This window comes from Orcinus orca, chromosome 1 (assembly GCF_937001465.1).
Source record: "Orcinus orca chromosome 1, mOrcOrc1.1, whole genome shotgun sequence".
NCBI lineage: Eukaryota > Metazoa > Chordata > Mammalia > Artiodactyla > Delphinidae > Orcinus > Orcinus orca.
The window spans coordinates 43,634,708-43,661,363 of NC_064559.1; the positions used below are offsets into that span (position 1 = coordinate 43,634,708).

The 26,656-nt window shown below is 42.3% G+C and overlaps 1 protein-coding gene across 2 annotated transcripts in view; it reads right to left on the reverse strand.

Annotated features, from left to right (window-relative positions):
* Positions 1 to 26,656, reverse strand: part of PTPN14 (protein tyrosine phosphatase non-receptor type 14) — a 167,911-nt gene that overhangs the window by 77,990 nt on the left and 63,265 nt on the right. For both annotated transcript variants that reach the window (XM_004275244.3, XM_033438014.2), the window contains 2 exons: positions 25,714 to 26,041; positions 11,785 to 11,954 (listed from right to left, as the gene is read on the reverse strand). In XM_004275244.3, the coding sequence (XP_004275292.1) occupies positions 11,785 to 11,954; positions 25,714 to 25,887 (344 nt within the window). In that variant the 5' untranslated portion in view covers positions 25,888 to 26,041. The remainder of the gene's footprint in view (positions 1 to 11,784; positions 11,955 to 25,713; positions 26,042 to 26,656) is intronic.

A 26,656-nucleotide genomic window follows, 5' to 3' on the forward strand; every position in this document is an offset into this window, starting at 1 on the left:
GTACCTAGCCCCTTGGTAGCAACGTAATGTCACAACTTGGCTAGGCTGAACTACATTTCCCAGAATGCTCTTCCCTGTATGTTTCCTGTTACCATGGGCCCGGATTGATTCTTCTACCAGGTGATTGACAACTATCCGCACAGCAATTTCTCCTTACCTTACACTATATCTTTGTTATTTAAAACACAAACATTATCTGAATACCCACTGTGTGCTGAAACCCACTATGTGCTTTCTGAATTAATCATCACAGTAACTATGCTGGTATCATCTCTGATTGACAATAAACACAAAGGCTGAGTTTGGGGAGGTTTACAGAGCCTGACCAAGAAACAAATACCTGCAAACTAGGTCTTCTGACTACAGATCTGTGCTCCTACTACAGCAGTTTTGGTTTTGAACTATATTTTATTCCCAGCTATTATTTTCCTTGAAGATTAGACCGAATATGAGTTCTTTGCTGATTCCATCAATCATTCAAAATATACACACAATGAAGTCTGGCAGATACATAACTTGCATTCATATTTTCCCACCAGTATCCATCTTTTCACAATTGCTCATTTATTTCAAGGATCCAAATTACTGACCTTTTTGAGTTTTCCTTTGATCTATGGGTTTCTCTCTTTAGCGATCACTGTTCAGGTCTTCTGAAGACCTTCTTCAAAACATTTGTTGTCCTGGTCAAAAACATTTGTTTCTAACATTGCTTCCTCTCTCTGATTGTCTGTTAAAGTATCATGCAGTCTGGCTTGCATTTCAGTGAAACTTACGTAAAATTTGCTGGGCTTTGCTCTGAATAACGGTAACACCTTTTTATGCTGGCAGGAAACATTTTTACGCTGGCAACACATCTACTCACTCTGGCCAGCTGCAGCACAAGACTGACGGGCCAACCTTGAGAGCTGGGCTGCTGTAAACTGAAACACGTTGCAACGTGCCCCTGCTATGAGGACTCCTCCCCTCCTCTCACAAATTACACCAGAAAGAATAGTATCATCCTTTCACAGTCACACCTGGGAACCTGACACCAGCTGACACCTTTCTACTGTTTATTTCCAATGTCTCAATTTTCCACTCTTCTAAAGGGCTTAGTGTCATCTGAAAGCTTGGCACTTTCACTCTGTGCCCAGGGCAGCAGATCACTGATAAAAATGTTAAATAAAACCCATCTCAGTTCCAATCTCGACATAATGCTCACCCCATTCAAAGAAGTACCTGTTCTCCCTTACCCTTTGTTTCTGCTGCTAAACTACTTCCTTCCCTTGGACAAAACACATCTCTTCCAGTACCACAGGGTGTCTTAGCTATTGCAGGGCAAGGGAGGGGAGGACGGGCCAAGGCTTTTGGAAGTTTAAATAAATCCTCTCCCCGGGCTCTCCCACGTCTGCATTCTTGGTTCACCTAAAACCATTCCAGCATTGGCTGAAGAGTCCGACTTCTCTGTCTCTAAGCAGTGGTGTGACTACGGGCCAAGCCCCTTTATCTCTCTAGTTCTCACTTCTCTCACCTGTACAATAAAATAACTGGCCTCTGGAATCTGTGGCGTTTCACATTTGGATATAAAACTATGATTCTGGTAAATCTGTCTTGATAGGTGGCAAACTACTTTCTCAAATAGGCTATGTTTGGTTAATATTTGGGTGATTTTTTTTTTTTTTTTTTTGGCCTACAGGACATTTGGTACCTTTGTGACGGATGGAATCTTTTATGAGTAATCAGAGATGAGGCAGATATTGAAACAATAATGGGGAAAACTCTGAAAGACTTAAGCCACATCTCCACTACATAAAGTACAGAATATGTCATCTAGCACCCTGGAGCCATCTGACATAGAAACAAACTTTTCAGATGAGGATGTAAGGAAAATGATACTCCCACATCCAGCTGAACCATCTTCAGTTTCTGGTAGGTGGCTAAAGTGTTAAGACAGTTGGACTCTGAGTGGCGAAAACCCAACTGGGCCAATGCGGAGCTATGGGTTGATCCCAGTACTGAGAAGCACTTCAAGTTATATAGAAAGCACAAGTATCAGCAGTCACAACCTAATGCCTACAGAGCCAGCAGGTCACATGAAGGAATCCATGTTGCTGACTGTAACACCACAGGGAGTCGGGGAACTGGGCAAACTAGACAGCCTATACCTATCTGTAAGGCATCCAAATTCAATTCTTAAAAAAATGGTCCAGGGCTTCCCTGGTAGCGCAGTGGTTGAGAGTCCGCCTGCCGATGCAGGGGACACGGGTTCGTGACCCGGTCCGGGAAGATCCCACGTGCCGCGGAGCGGCTGGGTCCGTGAGCCATGGCCGCTGAGCCTGCGCGTCCGGAGCCTGTGCTCCGCAACGGGAGAGGCCACAGCAGTGAGAGGCCCGCGTACCGCAAAAAAAAAAAAAAATGGTCCAGGTAAAACAAAACTCACCAGTAGACCAGAATCAGCTCTCGTGCTGCCAGCGTATGATCTCTGACTTTACGGGTACTTCAGCCCTCTGGATTTCTTTGCTGACACTTCAGTAGGAACTAACGGCCCCACCTCCCATTTCTCTGGTAACGCTGGGGAGTAGAGGGACATGTGGACGAGAGTATTTCTCTGGCAAAGTAATGTAAAAGATTCAACTACTTTGATGGACGAAATCTCCGCTTATTAGTAATAAAACTTCTATTAGGGAAAAAAACCCACAATCCTTTTTCAGAGAATAATAATAGAGCCCCCTTCATGGGGTTGTAGTGAGGACCGGAAAAGGTAATCACCTAAGATACCTGGCGCAGCACCTCGTACATAAACGCTAGCCACTCTCATGATGATTATTGTTAAATTCTATCAGGTGATGGAATACAAACTACATTCTTCCATGGAACCTCATAGAATTATCATATTCTCAGGCTGGGTAGGTTTGGAAGTCTTGTCCTGGGTCAGAAAACAGCTATACCATAAAGCACAAAAAAGGATTCTGTGCTTTCTAGATGCTGCTGCTCTGACACTGTAGGCCTCTTTAACGTGGGAATACAGCACATCTGCCACTTCCCTCCTCCTTCCGCACCCACTCTGCCCTGACTTAAGGTCCCTGCACTGAGATCCCAGAAAAAGTAGAGCAAAGGATTCTAAAACATCTACTACTTCCTGTGCCTCTCCCCGCAAGATTTTTTAAAACCCCAGCATTGAAATTAACACACCATTCCCAATCCCACCCATTATAATGATAGCCCTACAAATCCTAGGAATACTTTCTAAGGAAGTGGATGTCTTTTAAAAATCCATAGAACATAGCCGGCATGCTTTGACACGACAGAACACCTCTTCCCATCGCTTCTGTTTATTTTTCCCCTCTCCACCCCTCAGCTGAAGGTAAACACTGCTGTGTGGGATCATCATGTTCTACCAGCTTTTGAAATAAAAAAGAATATTCTAAAATTTTAAACCCTGCTCTCTTACAAATCTTTATCGTTTCATGAGTCAAATGTTGGATCTTTCTCAGTCTTCTGCAATGTAACTCTGATAAAGAACCATTTGAAATCAATGAATGAGTGAATAAACAAACGAATAAATGTACGTTTGAAAATCAAGGAATACACAAAGAACAGAAGTATTACCCTTGCTTAAGATTTCAAGTTATTTTCCAAACAGCTCAAGAGAAGCACATGATTTTTGTTTGCTTTTGAAAATTTCAGAATAGATCATCAAATACTAGTAAATAGGGACTTCCCTCGTGGTCCAGGGGTTAAGAATCCGCCTTCCAATGCAGGGGACACGGGTTCGATCCCTGGTATGGGAACTAAGATCCCACATGCTGCAGGGCGACTAAGCCCATGCATCACAACTAGAGAGCCCACGCGCCTCAACTACAGAGCCCGCGATCAGCAACTACGGAGCCTGCACGCTGCAACAAAGAGCCTGCACGCTGCAACTAAGCCACAACTGAGCCAAAAATAAATTAAAAAACAAAAAACAAAAAAAAACTAGTAAATACACATTAACCATACGATTGAAAATGAGAATCTTAACACTTTAAAAGCAAAGGGTTTTGTTTTTTTTTTGAGGTATACTATTGATACTTCACCTATTTGGCAGAAACTTTGCTTTACTAATGGTTAAAGCATAGAGAAGCATATCTTGCTTTACAAAGGGTAAAAATCAAATGTCAGATGCATTAAAGAAACCTAACATTACATGAAGGCTCCTTTTGAAACATGAATGATGCCACGGACCTATTTCCATTTGAAATTCCAATTTTTCCATTTATTATAGAACACCTACAATAAATAATAATAATGTCAAGTGATATTATTAAAGAACACTGATTTATTTTACCATTTGTTTTCTCTCCCCTAAAGGGAAAGAATATCAAAGAAACACCCAGATTGTGTTTAAGTGTTAACTTCATTTTATTTGTGTAGACCTCATTGTTCTACTGGCAGTGTGTTGCCTAAATAGCTATCTCCCTACCTATTCTTGCAATCTATATCTTTTTCCTGTGAGAGGAAAGAGAAGGACGAAAAGTAATTCCATGCATCTGGAAGACTTGGTATGATGAGGTAGGCACTAAGGTGTGCTTTCGATTTAATTAAGAAAAGTATAAACTTTGCGGAGTCATCTTCTTCAAAGCAAAACATGAGGAAATCCTAGTTGAGGATTGAGATAAGCCAATTGATCAGCTTCCCTAAAGGAAATTCAACTGATTTTATAACAGTTCCCCAAACTCTGCAGGATTTTCCGGTAAGTCAAGTCCAGGAGCAGAAATGGTTACCAGGACCTCAATTTTATTTTCATATTTGCAGAGACAGTGAAAATTTTATTTGTGTTCCCCCATGGTTTTTGTTTGTTTATTTGTCTTTTTACCTTTCCTCTTTGATCACACCCATAACAGAAGACTCAGATCTACCCAGAGCTAAGAGCAAAAGTCACAAGGCAACAATAAAACAAGCAGAGATGAACGAACAGGGATGGAGGTAGGAGGCTGTCCTGGGCAGGACTGGCTACAAAATCTGCAGAGTCTAGTGAAAAATGAAAATGCAGCGTTCATTCTTCAAAAATTAAGAATTTCAGGGACTTCCCTGGCGGTCCAGTGGTTAAGACTCCGTGCTTCCACTGCAGGGGCCATGGGTTCGATCTCTGGTCGGGGAACTAAGATCCCACGTGCCCCGGGGCGCAGCCAAAAAAAAAAAAAATTATTAAGAATTTCAGAAGAACAACAGCAGTGCACTGAGCCAAGTGCAGGGCTTTTCTGAGCCTGGGGCTCCGTGCAACTAACTGCACAGGTCACAGGTCCTGGAAGACACTTACCAGGCTCCCTGGGTAAGCTTTCCAAACAAACTCCAATAAGTCAAACATGTAGAGATGAAATAAAAGCTGCTTGGAGATACAGCTCTTTTCAGGAGAGAGAGGACGTGTTGAGATCTGTTCATTTTGTACTCCCACTGACTAGCAAAGTGTCTAACACGGAACAGGTACTTAAAATAAAGGCTGAAATGAAAAATAATGCAAATGGCAACTAACATTTTCATCAACTCATCTCCTTTGGGAAAGCAATTCTCGCCTTCAAGATTGCTCTGCTTGTTGCAGACAGCCATTTTCCTCTCTCATCTCATCATACATGACATTAGCCACACAGCATGATGTTTGAGATTGAATCCCAGTATAAACAGCATCTTAAAATATCTAAAATATCTGGCAGGAACAACTCTGTTCTCAATCATCAACAGAGAGAGAACAAGTTCTCATTCACCCGCTGGAGCTGGCCAGGAGGAGGATTTGCCATTCTCAGCAAATTATATTATCCACGGGGAATTCATGCTGAATTTTAAGTCTGATTTGAAGAGAGTCCCTATTTCCCAGCCCATGGGTAAACTTTAAATAGCCATTAAAATGACATTTCAAAATAATAAAAGAATTCACAGAACCGGGGAACAAAATAAATGGTGTTGTAAAAGGAAATGGAAACGTTACCATAATTAGAGCTTTTAAAAGAGACATTTTAAACACTGGTTGAACACTGACTTGTTTATAATAGCACTCAAGGCAGATGGCAAGAGACTAAAAGGGAAACCATAGGTATTTACTAGAAAGGTAAGGTGAAGAGAGCTTTTGTAAGGTCATTGGAACCACTTCTTGAAACCTAGTTTAAAAAACAAATCAAAATACCAATTTAACCTTTATGGGGATGTAAGGCTTCACCTAATCTGGCTTTGCCATCAATATAATATGCCAGAGGCCCAAACTATATAATTGGAAGAAAAGGGGGGTTACCACTGCCCCCCAACCATAGTCTAACAATGTAATAACGTAACTCTCTTGTCACTCACCATCACAACAAAAATGCACTCACGCTCTTTATGGTACCTGAAGAGTGCAGCTTTCAATGTGGGCATTTATTTTCAGTTAGTGGAATGACACGCTGTCCGGTAAGTTCTTCCCAGACAGGAGCTACATTTAACATTGTAGAATGCCCCCTACAAGCCCATACAGAGATTAAGTATTTTTCAAAATCCTTCTGGAAAGAACTGCTAGGCAGCTTTACCGAGCAGACTAGAATATAGCCTCATAGTCCAGTACTTTAGAGAACTTGAGACGTGTAAGGAGAACGGTGATTCCAAGAGTAGAGTGACCCACAGAGGCTGAGAAGTGTAGAAAACACAAGAGGCAGCACCGTCTAGATGGAGAGAGCTTGGAACAGGTCCCACAGACCCGAAGTTTCCACCAGAATTCCACAATGTGTCAAGACTGTCCTTGGCCGGTAGAGCAACTGTGCTGGCCACAGCAGTGGTTCCACTGCTTTGCATCAAAACGATGCTTACCTCTAGGAAGGCGGATGGCCGCACCTCAACAGCAGGCTACAAATGTGTTCTGGAAAAGTAGGAAAGGTTATCTGCCCTCATTAGGACAATTAAAAGCCCCTTAGCACTATGCAAACAGACCATTCAACAGGGATAATGCAAAGACAAACATGTTCTGATAACAGAAAAATGTCCCAGGATTGAAAATTTTAGAAACCATGTATGCAGTCAGCAACTTCAACCTTGAAGCCAATTCACTCTTCAAAAATTACTTTTTCTCTTAAAAGTGTTCTCTTTAGTATTGAAAAAACTAAAGAGGGACTTCCTCACTGGAGGAAGACTTGGAAAAACCCCAGACCTAAACGAAAAGCAGTGATCTTGGCCAACAGCTTTCTGGTTTCCCCTGGCTATTATTAAGGATCCTTCTGTTTGACTAAGAATTTCTCCACCTCTCACAAACCATCTTTTTTCTTTCTGTGTCCAGAAAAAATCTGAAAACCATGTGTTTATAATGAGCCTGTTGCTATGCACATCATTAAAACACATTACAAAAATCTTTCCTTTGAGTCAGGAGGAGGACAGGATGGGGGAAGATGAACTCCTAGCCAGAGTCCCTTTGCTGAGCAGATAAGCTGGCAAAAAGGGAGATGAGAAACAAAGCAAAACGGAAAAAAATATGGTGGTCCCATCCCTTGAGTCATTTTAACCAAAGGAGGAAAACTAACATTTTTAAAGCCCCAAGGTAATGTATCTTACAGTTTGGAACAGGGCTAACAAACTCTCTTCCTAATCTCTTTAATTCCTATGGTTTCATGACTCATCTTCCATCTGTCTATTAGTGCGTCCTTTTCACCAGCTTTTTCACACTTCTGTAAGACTATCAGGAGTTTTGTTTTGTTTTGTTTTTCCCCTTTTATGTGTACTTCTGTGTGTATTCTCCTTTTGGTATCTTTGGTCTTCTATTCAGTTACCACCTAAACGTAGGTCCTGAACTGTCCATGTCGTCCCCTACTCCCCATAGTATCTTGGCCTTTTTCCCTCACTTACGAAGAGATTTGTTCTGCAAAAGTCATATCCTGGAAACGAGATGAGACAAAGCATATCAAAATTAATGTCAAAAAACAAAGATTCTCGATTTTCTAACTTAAAAAACCTGGACTTGATAATCTTAAGTCAATCACCTTCTTAAATAGTTTGCAATCAACATTCTTCTCCAATTTTTGTTGTATTGTTCCAAATACTGTGTTAACCTGCAAGTTTTCAAGGGTAGACTGTCTGAAGATGAGAAATGAAACATACGTCTTTTAAATATATCTTTCTTTCACCCCTGTGTGTCTTTATATGGGTTCACACACATGCATGCACACACGCGTGTGTGCACATGCACACACACGCGCACACACACACACACAGAGTATTAATTCCAAGCTCTTTGTCCTTAATCAGAAAAGAAATGGCTGGTCCTGACTAATGCTATAGAACCTGTTTTACTCTCCAAGAGAAGTAGCCAAACCATTGCAAACATGTGTTGGGTGAAAACAACTGTGGTTGGCTCCAGACAAAGGCTTATTTTTTAAGCACAGATGGTTGAATGGTTGCCTCCTCCAAAGGGTTGCCCACAATGAAAGACAGATTTCTATTTCTAATCTATGCAAACATCTTACTCTGCGGGGCATCACAAAGACTAACTGTTCTGTGTCAGATGCTGCGGATCCCAGGTGCTCTCAGAGAAGCCAAAGCCCACCTCCACCTGAGATGCCTGGTAACTCAGGTAACAGGGGCTGTCTGGGGAGTGAGCCACTAACCAGCTCCTCATGAATGCTGCCGGGGCCTTCTGTCAAACATTCCTCTGGAATCCTGCCCCCCCCCCCCCACTGCTTCTCCTTGGCTGCTCTGCCTGGAGGACAGTTTCAATATTCAGTTGAGACCCCAGATGCTTCTAAAACCTCCCAGGAAGGCTCAGATTCCCAAGGGCTCCTAATGACGGTTGGTAGCACTCTTCACCTTGAATTCAGCTCTTCTATTCATCTCTAATATCAAACCCAGAAATCTTGAGCACTTAAAACTGTTATTCTGTTCAAACCAGTCTCCTTTACCCTCTAGTCTATATGCCTAAAACCCAGGTGAGTCTCAGTGGATCACACCTGGGTCATTGTTGGTGTCCCTCAACCTTCCCAAGTATATGTATTCCTTTTTTCTTTCTTTTTTTTCCCGGCCATGCCGTGTGGCTTATAGAATTTTAGTTCCCCAACCAGAGATTGAACCCGGGTCCCCCCCAGTGAGAGGGCTGAGTCCTAACCCCTGGACCACCAGGGAATTCCCTCCTTTTTTCTTTTTGTTCTCCCTCTATCAATGTTCCTTTCTTTATTTACAACACTTTTCTCTATTATTTCTCCACCTCCCTTGCTCTGACCCCGCCGCCCCCCCACCCCCCCACCCCCCCAGGCACATTCCAGTTTTAGGGCCCCTTGGGACAACAAAAATTCCTGCAATGCTGGGGGGGAGGGGGAGGACCAAAAAAAACTCTTCATGCAAACCGGCTCCTAACTTTAAACATCCTTTCCCATAAAGAGAAGGTTATACCTGAAATCTACATAGGTTAGTTCCAATGTTTAAGTCTAAAAAATGTCCTTCAAAGTTTTGAATTATTTTCTGTTAGTGTTTCTGATCAAACAACAGTAACAGAGTTTGCTTCAAAATCCTGTGTTGAAAAACCCTTCTTTCCTTCCTTATCAAACTTCTTAAATGAACCAACCTAACTGAGCAAAAAGAAATTCAAAAGTTCCTACTCTATACCTCAGTTTCTGAGATTTAAACACTTTTTGTTTCAGCTTATAAATGCAAATATTGACAGTCAAATAATGCAGCATTAAGTTTACTTATCTGGAAAATCTAAAACTGTAAAGAGCTTTAGAGGTTAACTAACTTTTTGATTCCCAAGACTGAATGAACATCAGAGCTACCTGAGGAATATTGTTTATTTTAAACAACACATCCTCGTGAACCCCAGTCTGAGACATTCCAGTTCAGACTTCTGGTGCGGCCCTGGAATCCATATTTATAATAAATGCTTCAGGTAATTATGATCTAGCAGGCCCTGATCTGTTTGAGAACCACTGATGATTCCAACATTCTTCCCAATATGGCGGTCTCCTCTACAAGACACTACATGGGCTATCACTCTGCTACAGCATTTTCAGAGACTGGGGCTCTTGCCCTTTTATAAGTCTGCTTACTCCACTTTTCCATGGCTTTATTATTAGAAAGTCTGTTCTTATGTCGAGCCAGATAACCGAAGTCTTTCAACTCCTTGAACTTCATTATTACCGGCCCTAATTTTGTGCTCTGGAGCTGACACAGAATTCCCTCCCCATGAGAGTCCAAAGGCAGCTACTGTACCCTTGCAAGTCTTCATTTTTCTAAGCTTAAACAAGGTTTTTTTTCTTTAACTTCATAAAGCACAATTTCTGAGTCCCTCACCATTTCAACTGCTCTTCCTGAACAGACCTTACAGAATAAATCTGTCTAGAGAAACACCACTTCATTTTTTTTTTTCTTACGGGCTGTACTTTTCCCAATATGCATTAATTTATAGTCCATGTTTCATCCTTGGCACTCATTCTCTTGCATTTAATGGTCCAAGAGCCATGAATCAGCAAGTATTTCTTATTTACCCTAATGCTGTGTTCCTAACACTGTGAAAAGTACTCAAGGATTCAAAAGCTGGAGGAAATCATCTTGCTTTGATTTGACTTGAGATTTGAGGAGATAATTTCTTGGACAGAAAGGACTTAAATAAATGAAATCACTTGAAAACAGTGCACGATGGTACACAATCAAGTGCTTCAAATGAATGACACCTGAAAGACTGACATCGGTTTCCTGGGTCAGACTGTCGGCTCTCTCATGGCCTGTGTTTATAGGAATACCACCTATTTAACAATGATATGGGTTAAAAAAAGAAGAAGATGGACACTATCACCTTAAAATGTAAACAAAAATTTCAACTGCATCCTTATTTCAGAAATTTAAAATCTAAGAAATGACACATGGAATAATCAAGTAGAATACTGTTCCTTCTACCTGGGATGCCGCTGACATTGCTTCCCAAGCACTCTGAACGCCATGATCCAAGTAAAAGGCTTAAAGTAGAGGGTTTATGCGATTCCCTTCAGTACCGGAAATAACAGAATGATAAGGAGACACCCCCGCCACCTGCATATTTGAACGAACACCAACAAAAACACACTCGTTTCATTCACAGAATCGCAGACTATCAGAACGTTAGGGACTCATTCAAATCCCTCACTTTACAGATGAGGGAAAAATATCACTTCAAAGATGGCACATGGTTTCTCTCCCAGGTAAAGTAGCCAATGAGCAGGAGGGCGGGGCTCATCCCCAGATCGCTCTGCCCTTGGCTTCCTGCCTCCTCTATTCAACCCACGAAACCAGAACTCTTGCCCTCTCAGCGCTTTCCTCAACACTACTCCCATCTTCAGTTACCTTCTCAATCCTCAAATCCAGAGTCTGATGATGCATTTTGTTTGGGGACATTTTGAGGGAAGGACTGGACCAAACGGTTTTAGGGGGTTAATTTTTCATGAAATCCTAGCATATTGATTTTACCCACAGTCAATGCTGCTAGACACAAAATTCTATGTGCTTCAGGGTCACTGCTACCTCACTAGCAGTACAGGGAGCCGCTGGGGTTAGCTACATGGATTCAAACAAAAATTCTAAAGCTGCAAAGCAACTGGTAAACAATTCCCAACTATGCCACCCTCTTCCCCCAACACACACACACACACACACACACACACACACACACACACACACACACACACACACACACACACACACACACACACACACACACACACACACACACACACACACACACACACACACACACACACACACACACACCTAAATCAACCAGCTCATCTACTTCATCTGAAGCCTCACAGTTAATCCACATCCTACTTGGAACACGGAGGAAAAAAATGTACCTACCTTGTGGCCTCTTGCTGAAGCCACGACACATTTGGCACATAAAACATGACTCCAAAGAAAAGCAGAGGCTCATTAGCAAATTTGTCCAGATGTTTCTTCAGAGGTTTCTCCAGCTCCACCCATCGTGCTTGCTGGCTCTTGCTGAGAAACCAAAGGCCAAAGTAGTGCGTCTAGATAAAAGGATAAAACAGCGTCAGTTCATGCTTACAAGGGGCATCCTGAGACCACACAGGAAATAAGACTCCAGCACCTTACCTCCCCTTTGGTGCCTCAGCCCGTACACAAGGATCCGGCTTTTACTTTTGAACTTTGGGACACATGAAAAGAAACCACAGGTACCCAGTACTGTAATCTACCCTGAGTCTCCAGATGCAGTATTCCTACCCATTGCAGCTGTTTGCATGTGGGTACTGATGCACCTATGCTAGGTAAGCGGGGGTGATGCAGAGTGGGGACAGTGTGGACTTATTCTAAGATCTCAAGGCTGACTTCCCTGTGCTAGTGAAGCGCAGGAGCAGAGGCAAACACAGCTCTCTCACCTGCTACAAAGTAACTGACTGTTCAACTCCAAAGATGAAACCTTCTGCCAACGTTAAGCTTCAGCAGTGTAGATATTTTCATACAGTACCGGATTGGAACAGAAAATTGATTCACTGTTTAAGCTTTAATGAAGTACTTTTAAAAAACATCGGCCTCGACCACTTCATTATACAGGAACTGCAGGGAATCTCTCCCCGGCATTAAGCAGGGAGAGCGGAAGTAGCCCCTCTTCACAGCTGCCACAGGAGTCCCTGGTGGCTGTTCTTGGCAGATGATGGGGGGATTTGAGAGATGAGAGTGAGATTTTCACCCTTAGACTTGAAGCCTCAACCGGGTTAGTTTTGAACAACGTGCTAAATGATTAAAACAGGTACTTTTATGCATCCAATCCTGTCTTTACATTAATTCATGCTAGGATTTCAGGATTAGCACAACAGTCGCTAAAAAATAGATCACTGCTTTTGAAGCATTCTTTTATATTTCAATTATAGCCTAGAATGGTTTACAGCACACCTGGAAAGCCGCCTTCAAAGGAATCATTTCATTACAATGTTTAATTTCCAAAGGCATTTTTGCGCCGACCTTCCCACTCCAGCCGGCTGCCACCTCAACAATACTATAGATCAATCCCCATCACCACCCCACCAAAATCTGTAATCAAGTTTTGACTCTGACTTTACCAGAAAACCAGACACATCCTTCCCTACATAAAGCTGCAGACCCAAAATACTCTAAAGGATATTTTTAAACGGGTGTACTTTCAGATGGGACCATTTCCTCCATGATTTTCCGAAGGGCAAGTCCATACCAGAAATCTATGCATTTCTTGAGCAACAAAATGCCAATGAACAGAGCCGAGGTTATATTTCTATCAACTTAGACCAACTTGCTTGGGTGAATTCTGACCCTATTGTTCATTTCGCAGCTCCAGTGAGCCCATTAGTTGTTCCAATGGGACTGATGACGTAGGGGAAATGAAATGTTGCTGAACAGAAAGAAAATAGGCTTTGAAGTCAGTTTATCTCCCAGCTTTTACACTCTCTGTCTTGATAACTTTATACAAGTGATGGAGCCTCCGAGGGTCTCAGAGCTTTCTCATCTGTAAAATGGGGACAGTGATTACAACCATCACCCACAGGCTGTTAGGGGTGTAAATGAGATAATGCCTGTCCACGTGTGCGTGGCCCACATTAAGTAACTACTTCATAAACGGTGACTTCGGTTGCTGCTCCTATTATCACCATGATCATCATCCTCAGTGAGTGAAGGCAGGCAAGCCTCAAGAATCTTTGTCATCAGTGCTATTGGCATCTCTATCGACCACAGAATCAGAAAACAGAAGTTAAAAGACGCAGACGTAGAGAATGGTCTTGAGGACACGGGGAGCGGGAAGGGTAAGCCGGGACGAAGTGAGAGAGTGGCATGGACATATATTCACTACCAAATGTAAAATAGATAGCTAGTGGGAAGCAGCCGCATAGCACAGGGAGATCAGCTCAGTGCTTTGTGACCACCTAGAGGGGTGGGATAGGGAGGGTGGGAGGGAGGGAGACGCAAGAGGGAGGAGATATGGGGATATATGTATATGTATAGCTGATTCACTTTGTTATACAGCGGAAACTAACAATACACTGTAAAGCAATTATACTCCAACAAAGATGTTAAAAAAGGAAAACAAGTTATCTAAAGATAAAGGAGAAAAAGCAAGCAAAAGCAGAAGCTGGAAGGCCTATAAATAACATAAAAATCTAAAAGGTATAAGAAAAAAAAAATCACAAAGCAGTGCCTCCCCGAAGATTTTCTTTAGAGTCTCATTATAGGTGTTTATGGGACACTGGAACATCACTCTGATGCTCTCCTAGGGGATCTATCATGTGGGCTTAGGCTAACCTTAACATGAGGCAATCTGGATACTTAATAAACCGTCTGAAAAGGGTCCAAGGCAGTTCTGCATTATACTGAATTCCTTCATGGAGCACAGCACCATATGAGGGTATTCCACCATATTGTAGATGGCTAGTAATGAGTTTGCATGTGATAAATGAGGTAATATATGTAAACAGTGACAGGCTATGTGATAATGACTTTAGTTGAAAAAGAGCCCTTTTATAAGCATAGGTGGAGAAAGGGAGGGCAAACTTTGCAATTGCTTAACAAGCCAACCATGATTTACTATCTTTCACTAAATGGAGTCTTCACATTTGGAGGTACGATTTTATGGTCCATACTTCATTCAAATTGTAACATTCACTCAAATTAGTAACATTCAAACTATAAAGGGTCCACAGTAACTGCATAAACATTCTACAATTGATTTTGAAAAAAAAAAAAAGATTTAACTTTTACTTCTCCTATGCTTTGAAGGCCGGTATTTTAAATTTCCTTTTCTCATTCCCACCCAATCATTAAACCAGAACTGATCTCCCCGCTTCAAAAAAAAAAAAAAAAAAAAAAACGCAATTTCCCTCATGGCGCAGTGGTTAAGAATCCGCCTGCCAATTCAGGGGACACGGGTTCGAGCCCTGGTCCGGGAAGATCCCACGTGCCACGGAGCAACTAAGCCCATGCACCACAACTACTGAGCCTGCGCTCTAAAGCCCGCAAGCCACAGCTACTGAGCCTGCGTGCCACAACTACTGAAGCCCGCATGCCTAGAGCCCGTGCTCCGCAACAAGAGAAGCCACCGCAATGAGAAGCCCACGCACCGCAATGAAGAGAAGCCCCCGCTCGCCGCAACTAGAGAAAGCCCACGCACAGCAACGAAGACCCAACGCAGACAAAAATAAATTAATTAAAAAAAAAAAACACCCTGAGAAAGAATATTCCATGGAGTACACATACATGCATGCACAAAGATACATTCATGCACACGTGCACACACAGAAAAGGAAGATGATGAGGTACAAAAGAAATCATTGTATGATAATAGTCTTGAGCCATAATTAACAGTACAGAATTCCAAATAACAAGGTAAACCACTTCCAATGCCAAAACCTAATCCATGGCGTAAGCTATTTTTGTTGCTGCAATACAGTCTTTTCCAGAGGACACAGGGTATTTCTGGGTGACTCACCATGCATTTATCCAATGAAACAATTATTTAACTATTCAAGAAATGGGGTTCCAATGCAGAGGCAGGTAATCTGGAGGACACAGTTTCTACATACTGCAGCCAGAATGACCTAGTTTTAGAAGTGCTGTATTGAGTTATTTAGGAGGAAGGAAAGTTCATTTATGAATGAGATCCCCATCCGTACACTGTTTTGTGAAGCTCTGCCCCAAGTAACCTTCTCCATTCCCCCCCCTCCCCGCCCCCCGTTCTTCCCCTAGCCACATCCCTGCTCTGGAGTATTCAATGGAGGAGAAAGACCCTGTCTCAAAGTTCTTACCCTGTTCTGTTCAAGTTCACAAGGCAACACATTTATTCAGCCATGTCTACAAAATTCATCACAGGAAATGGAATCAGAACCTAACCACTCACTTAAACTAACATGTGCAGCGATCAACTTCCTGTGTGTCAGCCAAGGGGCCATTACTCCCATCAAGCCCAGCTGAGACCACACCAGGCCTGTTCATAAGCGACTTGCCAATTTCAACTCCAGCTGAATTCTGAAAGCTGAGCTTCACTGCTAAATGCTGCCAGATGGTTGAAGGAAATGTGGTGGATTCCAAATAGAAATGGTAGAAATGGTTACCTCCTCCATGACCAAAAGGATTCCACCATATTGCCCAAGAAAATGCCTGAGACACTTGTTTGGTTTATCTCCGAAGCACCAAACATAAACCAGGTCCATCTAATCCTCAGGATACCTCTGTGTGAGCTCTAAATCCCATTTTATTTCTCTACTTTTCTTTAGAAAACAGCTCTGGTGCCATGAATTCTGCAATGAGTTCACTGCAATAAGAAAAGACAAGGCTTCCCTGGTGGTGCAGTGGTTAGAAATCCGCCTGCCAATGCAGAGGACACGGGTTCGTTCGAGCCCTACTCCGGGAAGATCCCACATGCCGCAGAGCAACTAAGCCCGTGCGCCACAACTACTGAGCCTGCGCTCCAGAGCCCGCGAGCCACAACTACTGAAGCCCGCGGTTAGAGCCCATGCTCCACAACAGGAGAAGCCCCCGCTCGCTGCAACCAGAGAAAGCCCGCGCGCAGCAACAAAGACCCAACTCAGCCCAAAATAAATAAATAAATAAATTTATTAAAAAAAGAACAGAAAAGACAGAAGAACCGGTTCCCAGGGAAAGGAACCACATCTCTGAATCAATTGCTAAAAATGCAAAAATGCATTACTAAAAAAATAATGTAAGAAGAGCCACATAAATTGTCATTTTCATATGAGTAGTTCCGTGGTTTATTTGGTTTGGAGTTTTGCATTTTAACAGGGAAGGATAAATGTATGTGAGCCCTCAAAAACAGGCTAGTTTCTTCAGTGGCAGATTGGCATGTGAATCCTTCAGTGTCATAATAAGAGCCCTCTTCCGGTATCATGAAAAGATTGTAGTAAATAAGGCCTTTAAAAACAGTTTGGGATGTTTTTGATTGATTTCTTCATTTATTTGTAAATATGGTGTTATCCCCCATGGTAGCTATTAATAAGGAAAGATATTTTTTGAGGGTCTTGTTTTTCTAGTTTGATGACAATGACACAGCTTTAATGCTAACTATTTATAAGGGTTACAGACACAGTCTTGGCAATTACTAGGGATTAAATCCACGATCTTATCTCAAGCATTCTAAGAGTTAATCATCCAGAAGCAAAAGTTTAAAATACTTTCCATTAGGTTGTAATAGGGTCCCTGTCGTAGCCAGTATATTTCAGTTGTAAATTAAGAAACAAAGAGGTTGAGACACCTTCACATAAAATATATAGGAATTACATACAAGCATTCAAACTTTCACGGAGGCATGGAAAATACTCCAAAAGGTGACTAGACACAGACTCTGAAAACAGCACCTCACGCAATTACATTCCAAATGCTTTGGAAAATAAACCACCATACATCAGTTGGATAACTGCAGAAAACAACTTGTGTGCAATCAACCTCTGCTCTGGATAGTCTGGGATTTCTATAACTGGCACGTCTATAATTAACAACTGCACCATCTTCATTTTCCTAGTCAATCTTTTCATAAAAGTACAGGAAAAGAAACTGCAGAGTAACACAGACCCAAGAGGCAAATCTCATAGCCAAGAAAATTCACTCTTCTGAGGCTGCACGACTCACTCGGAAAATACAAAAAGATGAAGACCAGGGGATTGCTTCACCTACAATCTCTGTATCTAGAAAATAGACACTAGCACCAATTTACCTTACAGAATTGACATTAAGCTAGTAAGATTTCACATCATAATCTTTACAAAGACAAAAAGCAATGCAAAACTCAGAACTTTCCCCAGCAGAGTACTCTTCAATCAGTTCTTAATTATGGTTGATTATTTTAGTCCTCTGCAAATACAAACATATATAGATACGCTTAAGCTAGCTACAAAATACAGCAAATTCCACTATTATCTGACAGGGCCAGGGAATGAAGTGTTCGAGTACTCCCATTATCACAGATAAATTTCCAATTCCCAAAAGATTAACATAAAATCAAGCCATAGAAATGTCCTTAATGTAGGTTAGCTTTACTCTGATGAAAGGAAATGCATGTTAAGATTCTGTACCTTTGTAAGCTCTAGCCATTATGAAAAGAGCAAAATGTGAGACATTTCTACCATAGCTGATAGCTCTGGATAAATCAGCTTTCAGTAAAGATGAAAATATAAATTTGCAAAAGAAAAGGGGAATAACTTAGAGGATAATCACCAACGCTATGAAATGGTTATGGATTTTTTTTAGGCTCCTTTAAAAACCAGGGCTCTTAGTTTAGCCTTAGAAGAGGCCCAAGAGTTATCAAATTTATTCTTCCCCAAAGTGCTGAATTTCCTAATAAAACAACAGTTCTCTACCTTGAATAGAGTATAGCCATGAAAAGTATTCTCACGTACCTGTGTAAAATTATTTAGCCCTCCTCCATTTATTATTTTTTAATTAAAAGTAGAGCCACGATTATCCCTAAAGGAAATAATTCTAGCATATTTTTATGTTTTATTGGAATTCTTTATATTCCTTATTATTATTAACATGGCCTCCTTGCTTTTCTTAGAACAGCGGTGTTTAGTAGAAATATAATGTGAGCCAGATATTTTTTTAAATGTGACCTGAATTTTTTAAAATTATTATGCTAACACTACTTCGTTTTATTTATTTATTTACTTACTTACTTACTTATTATTTTGACTGTGCCGGGGCTTTTTTGTGGCATGTGGGATCTTTGCTGCAGCATGCATGCAGACTTCTTAGTTGCAGCCTGCAGACTCAGTTGCGGCATGTAGGCTTCTTAGTTGCAGCCTGCAGACTCTTAGTTGCGGCATGCAAACTCTTAGTTGTGGCATACAAACGGGATCTAGTTCCCTGACCAGGGACTGAACCTGGGGCCCCTGCATTGAGAACACGGAGTCTTACCCACTGGACCACCAGGGAAGTCCCCGAGCCACATATGTAATTTAAAATTTTCTAGTAGCTACATTTAAAAACTACAAAGAAGTAAAATTAATTTGAATGAAGTTTGTTTAAAGAAGTAAAATTAACTTTAATAAATTTTACTTAAAATGGTATAGGGACTTTCCTGGTGGCACAGTGGTTAAGAATCCACCTGCCAATGCAGGGGATACGGGTTGGAGCCCTGGTCTGGGAAGATCCCACATGCCGCTGAGCAACTAAGCCCATGCGCCACAACTACTGAGCCTGCACCCTAGAGCTCACGAGCCATAACTACTGAGCCCACGTGCTACAACTACTGAAGCCCGCATGCCTAGAGCCCGTGCTCCGCAACAAGAGAAGCCACCGCAATGAGAAGCCTGTGCACTGCAACGAAGAATAGCTCCCGCTCGCTGCAACTAGAGAAAGCCCACATGTAGCAAAGAAGGCCCAATGCAGGCAGAAATAAATAAATTAAAAAAGAAAATAAAATGGTATATTCAAAATATTATGCTTTCAACATGTAACTACTATAAAAATGACTGAGATATATTAACTTTTTTTCATAGTAGGTCTTCAAAATCCGCTGTGTATGTTATACTTATTGCACATCTCAGTTCAAGCTAGCCACGCTTCAAGTGCTCTATAGCCACATATAGCCAAGGGCTATCCTACTGGGCAGCACAATCTGAAATTAATAACTGTTCAAGGAACTGAAAGATTCTGGCTCAGTGGAAGATCATAGCTTCTAATGATCAAAGCCATCTAAAAATGGAATGAGCAGACTTACAAAAGGGTGAGAGCCCAGACTCTGGAGGGACTGTAGGGGGTCTAGACAGCCTGAGTGGTGTCTTATTTTTTTTTTTTAACTTTCTATTTTATATTGGAGTATAATTGATTAACAATGTTGTGTTGGTGTCCGGTGTACAGCAAAGTGATTCAGGTATACATATACATGTGTCTATTCTTTTTCAAATTCTTTTCCCATTTAGGTTGTTACATATTATTGAGCTGTGCTATACAGTAGGTCCTTGTTGGTTACCCATTTTAAATATAGCAGTGTGTATATGTCAATCCCAAACTCCCTAACTATCCCTTCCCCCGACCCTTCCCCCCACCCCATAACCATAAGTTCTGTTCTCTAAGTCTGTGAGTTTGTTTCGGTTTTGTAAACAAGTTCATTTGTATCATTTCTCTTCTTTTTTTTTTTTTTTTTTTAATTTTTGGCTGCGTTGGGGTCTTTGTTGCTGCGTGCGCCGGCTTTCTCTAGTTGCAGCGAGTGGAGGCCACTCTTCGTTGCAGTGCACAGGCTTCTCATTGCAGTGGCTTCTTTTGTTGCAGAGCACGGGCTCTAGGCGTGCGGGCTTCAGTAGTTGTGGCTCATGGGCTCTAGAGCGCAGGCTCAGTAGTTGTGGTGCACGGGCTTAGTTGCTCCACGGCATGTGGGATCTTCCTGGAGCAGGGCTCAAACCCGTGTCCCCTGCATTGGCAGGCAGATTCTTAACCACTGCACCACCAGGGAAGTCCCTGTATCATTTCTTTTTAGAGTCCGCATATAACATACTATATTTCTCTTTCTCTGTCTGACCTGAGTAGTGTTTTGCAGAGGAGACCGCCATATTAAGTGCTTCCTATGTGCCCAGCACTGAGATACGGTGGCAACTTTGCAAAAACTAATTCATTTAATCCTCCCAACAACTTACGGAGGCTGCTACTATTACCATCTTCATTCACAGATGAGAAAACAGAGGCACAAGGTGGTTAAGTAACTATTCAAGATCACACAGCAAATCAGTGGCAGAGCCAGGATTCAAACTCAGACAGTTTGGTCTGAACTCTCATTCCTAGCCACTAAACTCTGCTGTTTCTCCATGTATTTATTTTTTAAAGATAAGGTTAGTCATAAGGCAACATTGTTTTAGCTATTTCTCTCGTAATCTAGGGCAATGATTTTTCAAGCCATGTTGGGGTGTGTGTGGGAAGGGCACAAGGAGATGGGGCTCCAGATACCCTATCCACCCCCTCAGCAAACAGAGCAGCTCCATCTTACATACTGAAGTTCCACCTAAGATTTCATTTGGGGAAGAGGAAATCCATTGATCCAAACATATTGTAACTATATTATCAGAATTCTAATTTTCTAAGCCTCCTGTATCTCCCGAGCCTCTTCCTTTAAATAGAGTTCCCAGCCAGAAACTCATACCTAATTTTTTTTCGGAACTTATTTAAAACAATTAAAAATTTTTTTTCTTAAGGGGTTCACGTTATTTCCTCTTGCCAAGTTATTGTTATGCCCACCTAATTAGCATCTCTGTTCCTCCTGTCACCCAATCCCCATTGTTTTTCGGCTATTTGGTTCTTTCCTTAAAACTCAAGGTGATCATGTCATGCTTCACCTTGAAATCTTTTTATGGCTTTCCATCTCCAGGCAGTGTTTTATTACCCAAACGATTCGAAGAGTATTTACTAGAAGGCTAAATTAATTGTGAAACAGTGAGCTCAACACATTTATTTTTTTAACTGCAGAACTTATGAGAGTGTTTCCCAAAGCATCTTACCACATCCCCTTTCTCTGCCACTACACATCCCTGGGAATTAGAATGGTGGAGTCAGTCTACCTGAATTGGAGCCAGTCCAGTGACTACACTGTGGTCTCCCCATCCATAAAATGGGGACAGCAAGAGTAGTCACCTGACAGACTTGTTAGAAAAATTAAATGAGATGATCTATGAAAGGCGCTCAGCAAAACATGTGGTATATTAAAAGGTGGTGAGTATTTTAATTATTTTTGTGACACATTTTAGAAACAATGTTCTACCGGATCTAGTTAAAACTCCTTAGCCAGGTACATCAAACCCTTCAAAAGCAGACTCCACCTACCTACCCACACTCCTATCCTCCCCTCCATGACCCCTACACACACACACACACACACACACACACACATCTGTGCAAACTGCACTCTGCCCTTCCCTGAAAATTCCATGTTCTTTCCTGTTTCTGTACCTCGGCACAGGCTGTTCTCTTTGTTTTGTTTCTTGTTTTTCCTATTCTCCCAACTCCAGGGTTTCTGGGAGCAGGGACCCTGGCATATTCTGCTTCCCCAGGGGATGACTGTTCCTGCTAACTAAGCCAGGCCTGGGCACTCTGGATGCCATATGAAATGGCAGCACAGCTGTGTATTCAAAACCAAATTTGACCCTGAAAACGTTTAGCATTATCAGTTCAGGGATTTCTGAGCACGATCCACCTGTTTCCTTTGCTTGGCCCTTGCAATAAACCTTTCTTTGCTCCAAACTCGGACGTTTCGGTTTGTTCGGCCTCACTGTGCATCGAGCACATGAACCTGCATTCAGTAACAGGAGAATAAAGTCATACAGGACACGGTCAAATACTAGCAGAGAGTCAACTGAGACCTCTGGTGACCCAAGGTGACTCAGGGTGACATTTCATTTTGTTGGTAGAGGAATATGTGTTTAACGCTGAAACATGTATACTTTTCAATTCATGTTTGCATATAACATTTGTTTAAGAAATCAGTTTATTACATTAAAAAAAGAGCTTACCATATGGACACACGTCATTATACGTTTGTCAAAATCCACAAAATGTACACCACCAAGAGTGAACCCTACCTACACTATGGACTTTGAGCATATGATGTGTTAATGTGGGTTCATTGACTGTACAAATGGACCACTCTGGTGCGGGGTGTCGACAGTGGGGGTGCCTGGTGGGGAGGGGACAGGAGGTATAAGGGACTCTCTGTGCTTTCCACTCAGTTTTGCTATAAACCTAAAACTGTCTCAAAAAATACAATTTTTTTTTTTTTGGCCACACTGTGCAGCTTATGGGATCTTAGTTCCCCAACCAGGGATGGAGCCTGTGTCCTGCAATGGAAGCATGGTGTCCTAAGCACTGGACTGCCAGGGAATTCCCTACAATCTATTTTTAAGTTATCTAATAAAACATAAATTGTAATTAACATAGATCAAAAATTAAATCAAAATTAGTTTTCCTTTCCTAATATAAATCTACCGTCAAGTTTAGGGTACACCTAAACTACAGAACACTTCTAATGGCAAAGCCAAAAATTCACCACACTCTACTTTCCAAAACTTCATAAAGACTAAACAATTCATTGTATCTTAGATGAATTTTTTCTTTCTTCTCTAAAGCACCATCAGCCCTATTTGAAAAATGACCCACATACAAAGTCAAGTGAGTGTGGCAGACCCTGTGTTCACACCCTCCCCTCTGCTCTTGGGCGGGGCATGCATTCCTCCTTGAGGTGTGTCTGGGCAAATGAAGAACAAAGTATTACATTGCTCTGTCTCATCCTTCAATTCAAGAGGACTTTCTATAGGACTGTTTCACAAAAGGCCAATACCTTCAATGTGATCTGTCACAGAATGAAAGCATAAAACCAAAAGAGAAAGTGATGTGTTCTAATGTGGATGCACCTGTTTAGAGCACGTCAAAATAAAGCCGACATTAAACGCAAACCCCATCTTAGCATTAGAAGATCAATCACCCTGCAACACGCGTTGACGGTAGAATCTGGACTTCGCTGCTTTGTCCTTTGTGACGACCCAGTTGTGGGATAATCCAGGGTTGACCTTTGCCCTCTCACTGAGAGAAACAATATTCTGCTGGAACTTAATTATTATTATCATACACATCTCCAGGCACCCCTCACTTTGCACCTTACACTCTGGCTTTACCTGGTGATTCACAGAGATGCCTTCTCCCCATGCCCAGAATGACCTGCCTTCTTTTCCACCTACTGAACTCCTGGGCATCCTTCAAGTCCCTGTTCAAAATGCGAGGGCTCTGTTCATATTTCACTGAGGCTTCCTCTCCCCTAGCTAGGGCTGCGGTGTTCAGTGGAGCAGGCCGTGCACTGCACAACTCTAAGGAGAGCCACTGCCTTTCAGGCCAGCCCCTGCATTGCATTTAGTGTGGATCACATTCAGTCTTAGCTGGTTTTTACATGCTGGATTCCTCTATTAGTCTGTGCATATCTTGAAGGAAAAATTACAACTTATTTATCTTAGTTTCACCAAGTCCCCAAACAGTGTCTGGAACATTGCGGTTGTTCAGTATTTTCTTTAACGAAAAAATGTTTTTCAAAACTCTCAAATTGGAACAATTATACATTATTAGACACAGCCCTATGCATTTGCCATACTATATCTCTTCTAATATTTACAACAGCCCTGTAAGGTAAGTGAGGTGAGTATCACTATTCCCATTTTATTGCTGAGAAAACTGATTTCCAGAGAAGTTCAATAACTTTTCCAAGGTTACCTAGTAAGTGACAGAACCATAACTTGACTCAAGTTTAAGACTCCAAAGCCTGCACTTATAACTACTTAACCACATACTATACTGCTTCTAATGCATGCAAAGAATATTTAGTTGTTCTCATTTAAGTTACTGGGAATATTCAAAAGTAAAACCACTGCATATATTTTCAAATGATCTATAATGAAAATTTTTATGAGAATTTAGACCAGCCTCTTGACCAACTGACGACAGCATTAAGGTTTTTCCTTTATGCCGATACACACACATATGTTTAAATATGTGCACCCCAATGTGCTACCAAGAAGCAAAAAGAGCCAACTATCAACCAGCAAGGTGAGAACATTTCACATGTTTATTGTGCCAGCTACCAAGCTACATATACCTGTTGGGCAGGACAGTCTCCTCCGCAGGAAGATAAATGTCAAAGGAAGGCCTGAACACTGAAACCAAAGTATATACACGAAGACCAGTAGGAAATAGAAGTGCTCAGGTGAAACCGTCCCCCAGAGGATAAGAGGCAGCCTGTGGAAGATGCCAAGCGGAGAGGAAGACCTTCCTTGACCCCCAACTCCTTTGTGCAAATGGAAAGAGGGTGGATCCTGAGAGGTGAGCAAAGAGATCAAATAAGATCACTTTCAATAGGGACCGCTCCCCTCTTCTGCATCACCCTGAGAACTGGGCAATGGTGTCACAGGGCCCAGGACAATCACAGAGCTCTTCCTTGCCCTCGGGAAGGCTTGACTCTCAGGGGTCTGCCGTCATTTCAGCACTGGCAACCTTTCAACCACACCCCCTTACCTACCAGCCCATACGCCACATGCGATATGCTCCCAAGACACAAATGCTTGAGGGGGTTTTTCTCAAAAGTCCCTTGTCCTAAATGTCTGTAAGACTGAAAAAAAAAAAAGCAGGGCTTGCTGGTTACAAAGGGCACATTGCTCTAAGAATCTCTTCTAAAGAGAGATAACGTGACTGTCTTAATGGTGAACCCTGGGTTTGCTTAAAGCCCAAAGAAAACAAGGTCATGAGGAATCTTAAAAGGAACAAAACCCCCATTTTACAAGCTCCCACAAAAAAAGCCTTGCTGGTCATGCTCACTTTAAATGCTCTTTCTTTTTTTCCCTCTTTTCCCTCTTTGAAGAGGAAAATATGGAAACAAACAAAAAAGCAGCTGCATCCACCGCTTATGTGGTTTTCTCCTTGATATGCAGCCGGAATGCCAAAACCCCAGCTACCCACTTGATTGTTTTTAAAGAGGGTAAATGGTTTTGGGGAGGAGAGTCTCATTACAACCTCCCTCATGGGCTGAAAGCAAAGGGGTGCTGCCACCCCCAGCCCGTGCCCCGTGCAAACTCTAGGGGGTGTCCCTGCTTCTCACAACATCAGAGCAGGTGTCTGCATCCACTGAAAGGTGTTAAGATCTAGGCCACGCTAAGAATAACAGGATGCTTCGAAACCAGGCTGAGGCTGAAAAGCCTGGCAGGTGCCAAGAGAAGGTGGCTGGTCCCTGGGGTTGAGCTCCGGCGCATCCACCCACCACGCTTGCACCCTTACCTCCCGCAGCTCCAGCCTCTGGGCCACCGCCTCCAGGCACTCCTGCCCTGTGCTCTCCACAGACAGCGTGCACTCGATAACGTTGCTGTCCAACAGGCGGATGCGGGTGACAAAGCAGTTCTTGCTCAGGACGTTGTAGCGCCGGGTCCGGCGGAGCTTCAGGCCGAAAGGCATGGCTCTGTGGCCCTCGGATGCTGCCCTCCTGTCCTGACGCCCACGCCCCTGAGACGGCCTTAGCAGCTTTGTGACTGGGCGATGACACTAGCACCCGTGCTCCTCCAAGTGCGGAAAAAGGCGTCCATGCCCGGCGTGGCGCTCTGGAGGGTCGCTGCAAACAGAAAAGCAGCAGCAAGGTCATCACTTGGAAGGGAAGCTCCAGGCGGCACATATTCCACACACACAAGCATATGCCCCTGATAGATGAATGTCCAGATTCAAGAGCCAGCAGACTCTGTTGCTCCCAAGCGCCTTGGTCTAAGCCGTGCACTTGACCTTACCTTACAAGGGTGATATGATAAGATCCACTTTATGGCTAGAGTAACTGACGCTAAGAGTGATTAAAAGATCTCATCTAAGAATGCACACGGCAAAGCCTGCATTCACACCAGTGTCTATGTGACCTCGATTCACATGCTTTTTTTCATCGTACAAGCCTGTCTGCTCAAGAAAGCAGGAGTAGAATTTGAACTTTTTTTTTTAATTTCTAAATATATTATCTCATTTCAGCCTCATTAACAACCCTCTGGGTGTCGACTGTACGATCCCTATTCTAGAGATGAAAAAAGTGGGGTTCAATGATTTAAGCAATTCCCTGATCCTGAACTTAAAATCTTATCTTATTCCTCACTCTTTGTAACACTGCCTCTTTACTTCCATTAACATTATTTCCGTTTATTATTATTTTTTTTTTGCGATACGCGGGCCTCTCACTGTTGCGGCCTCT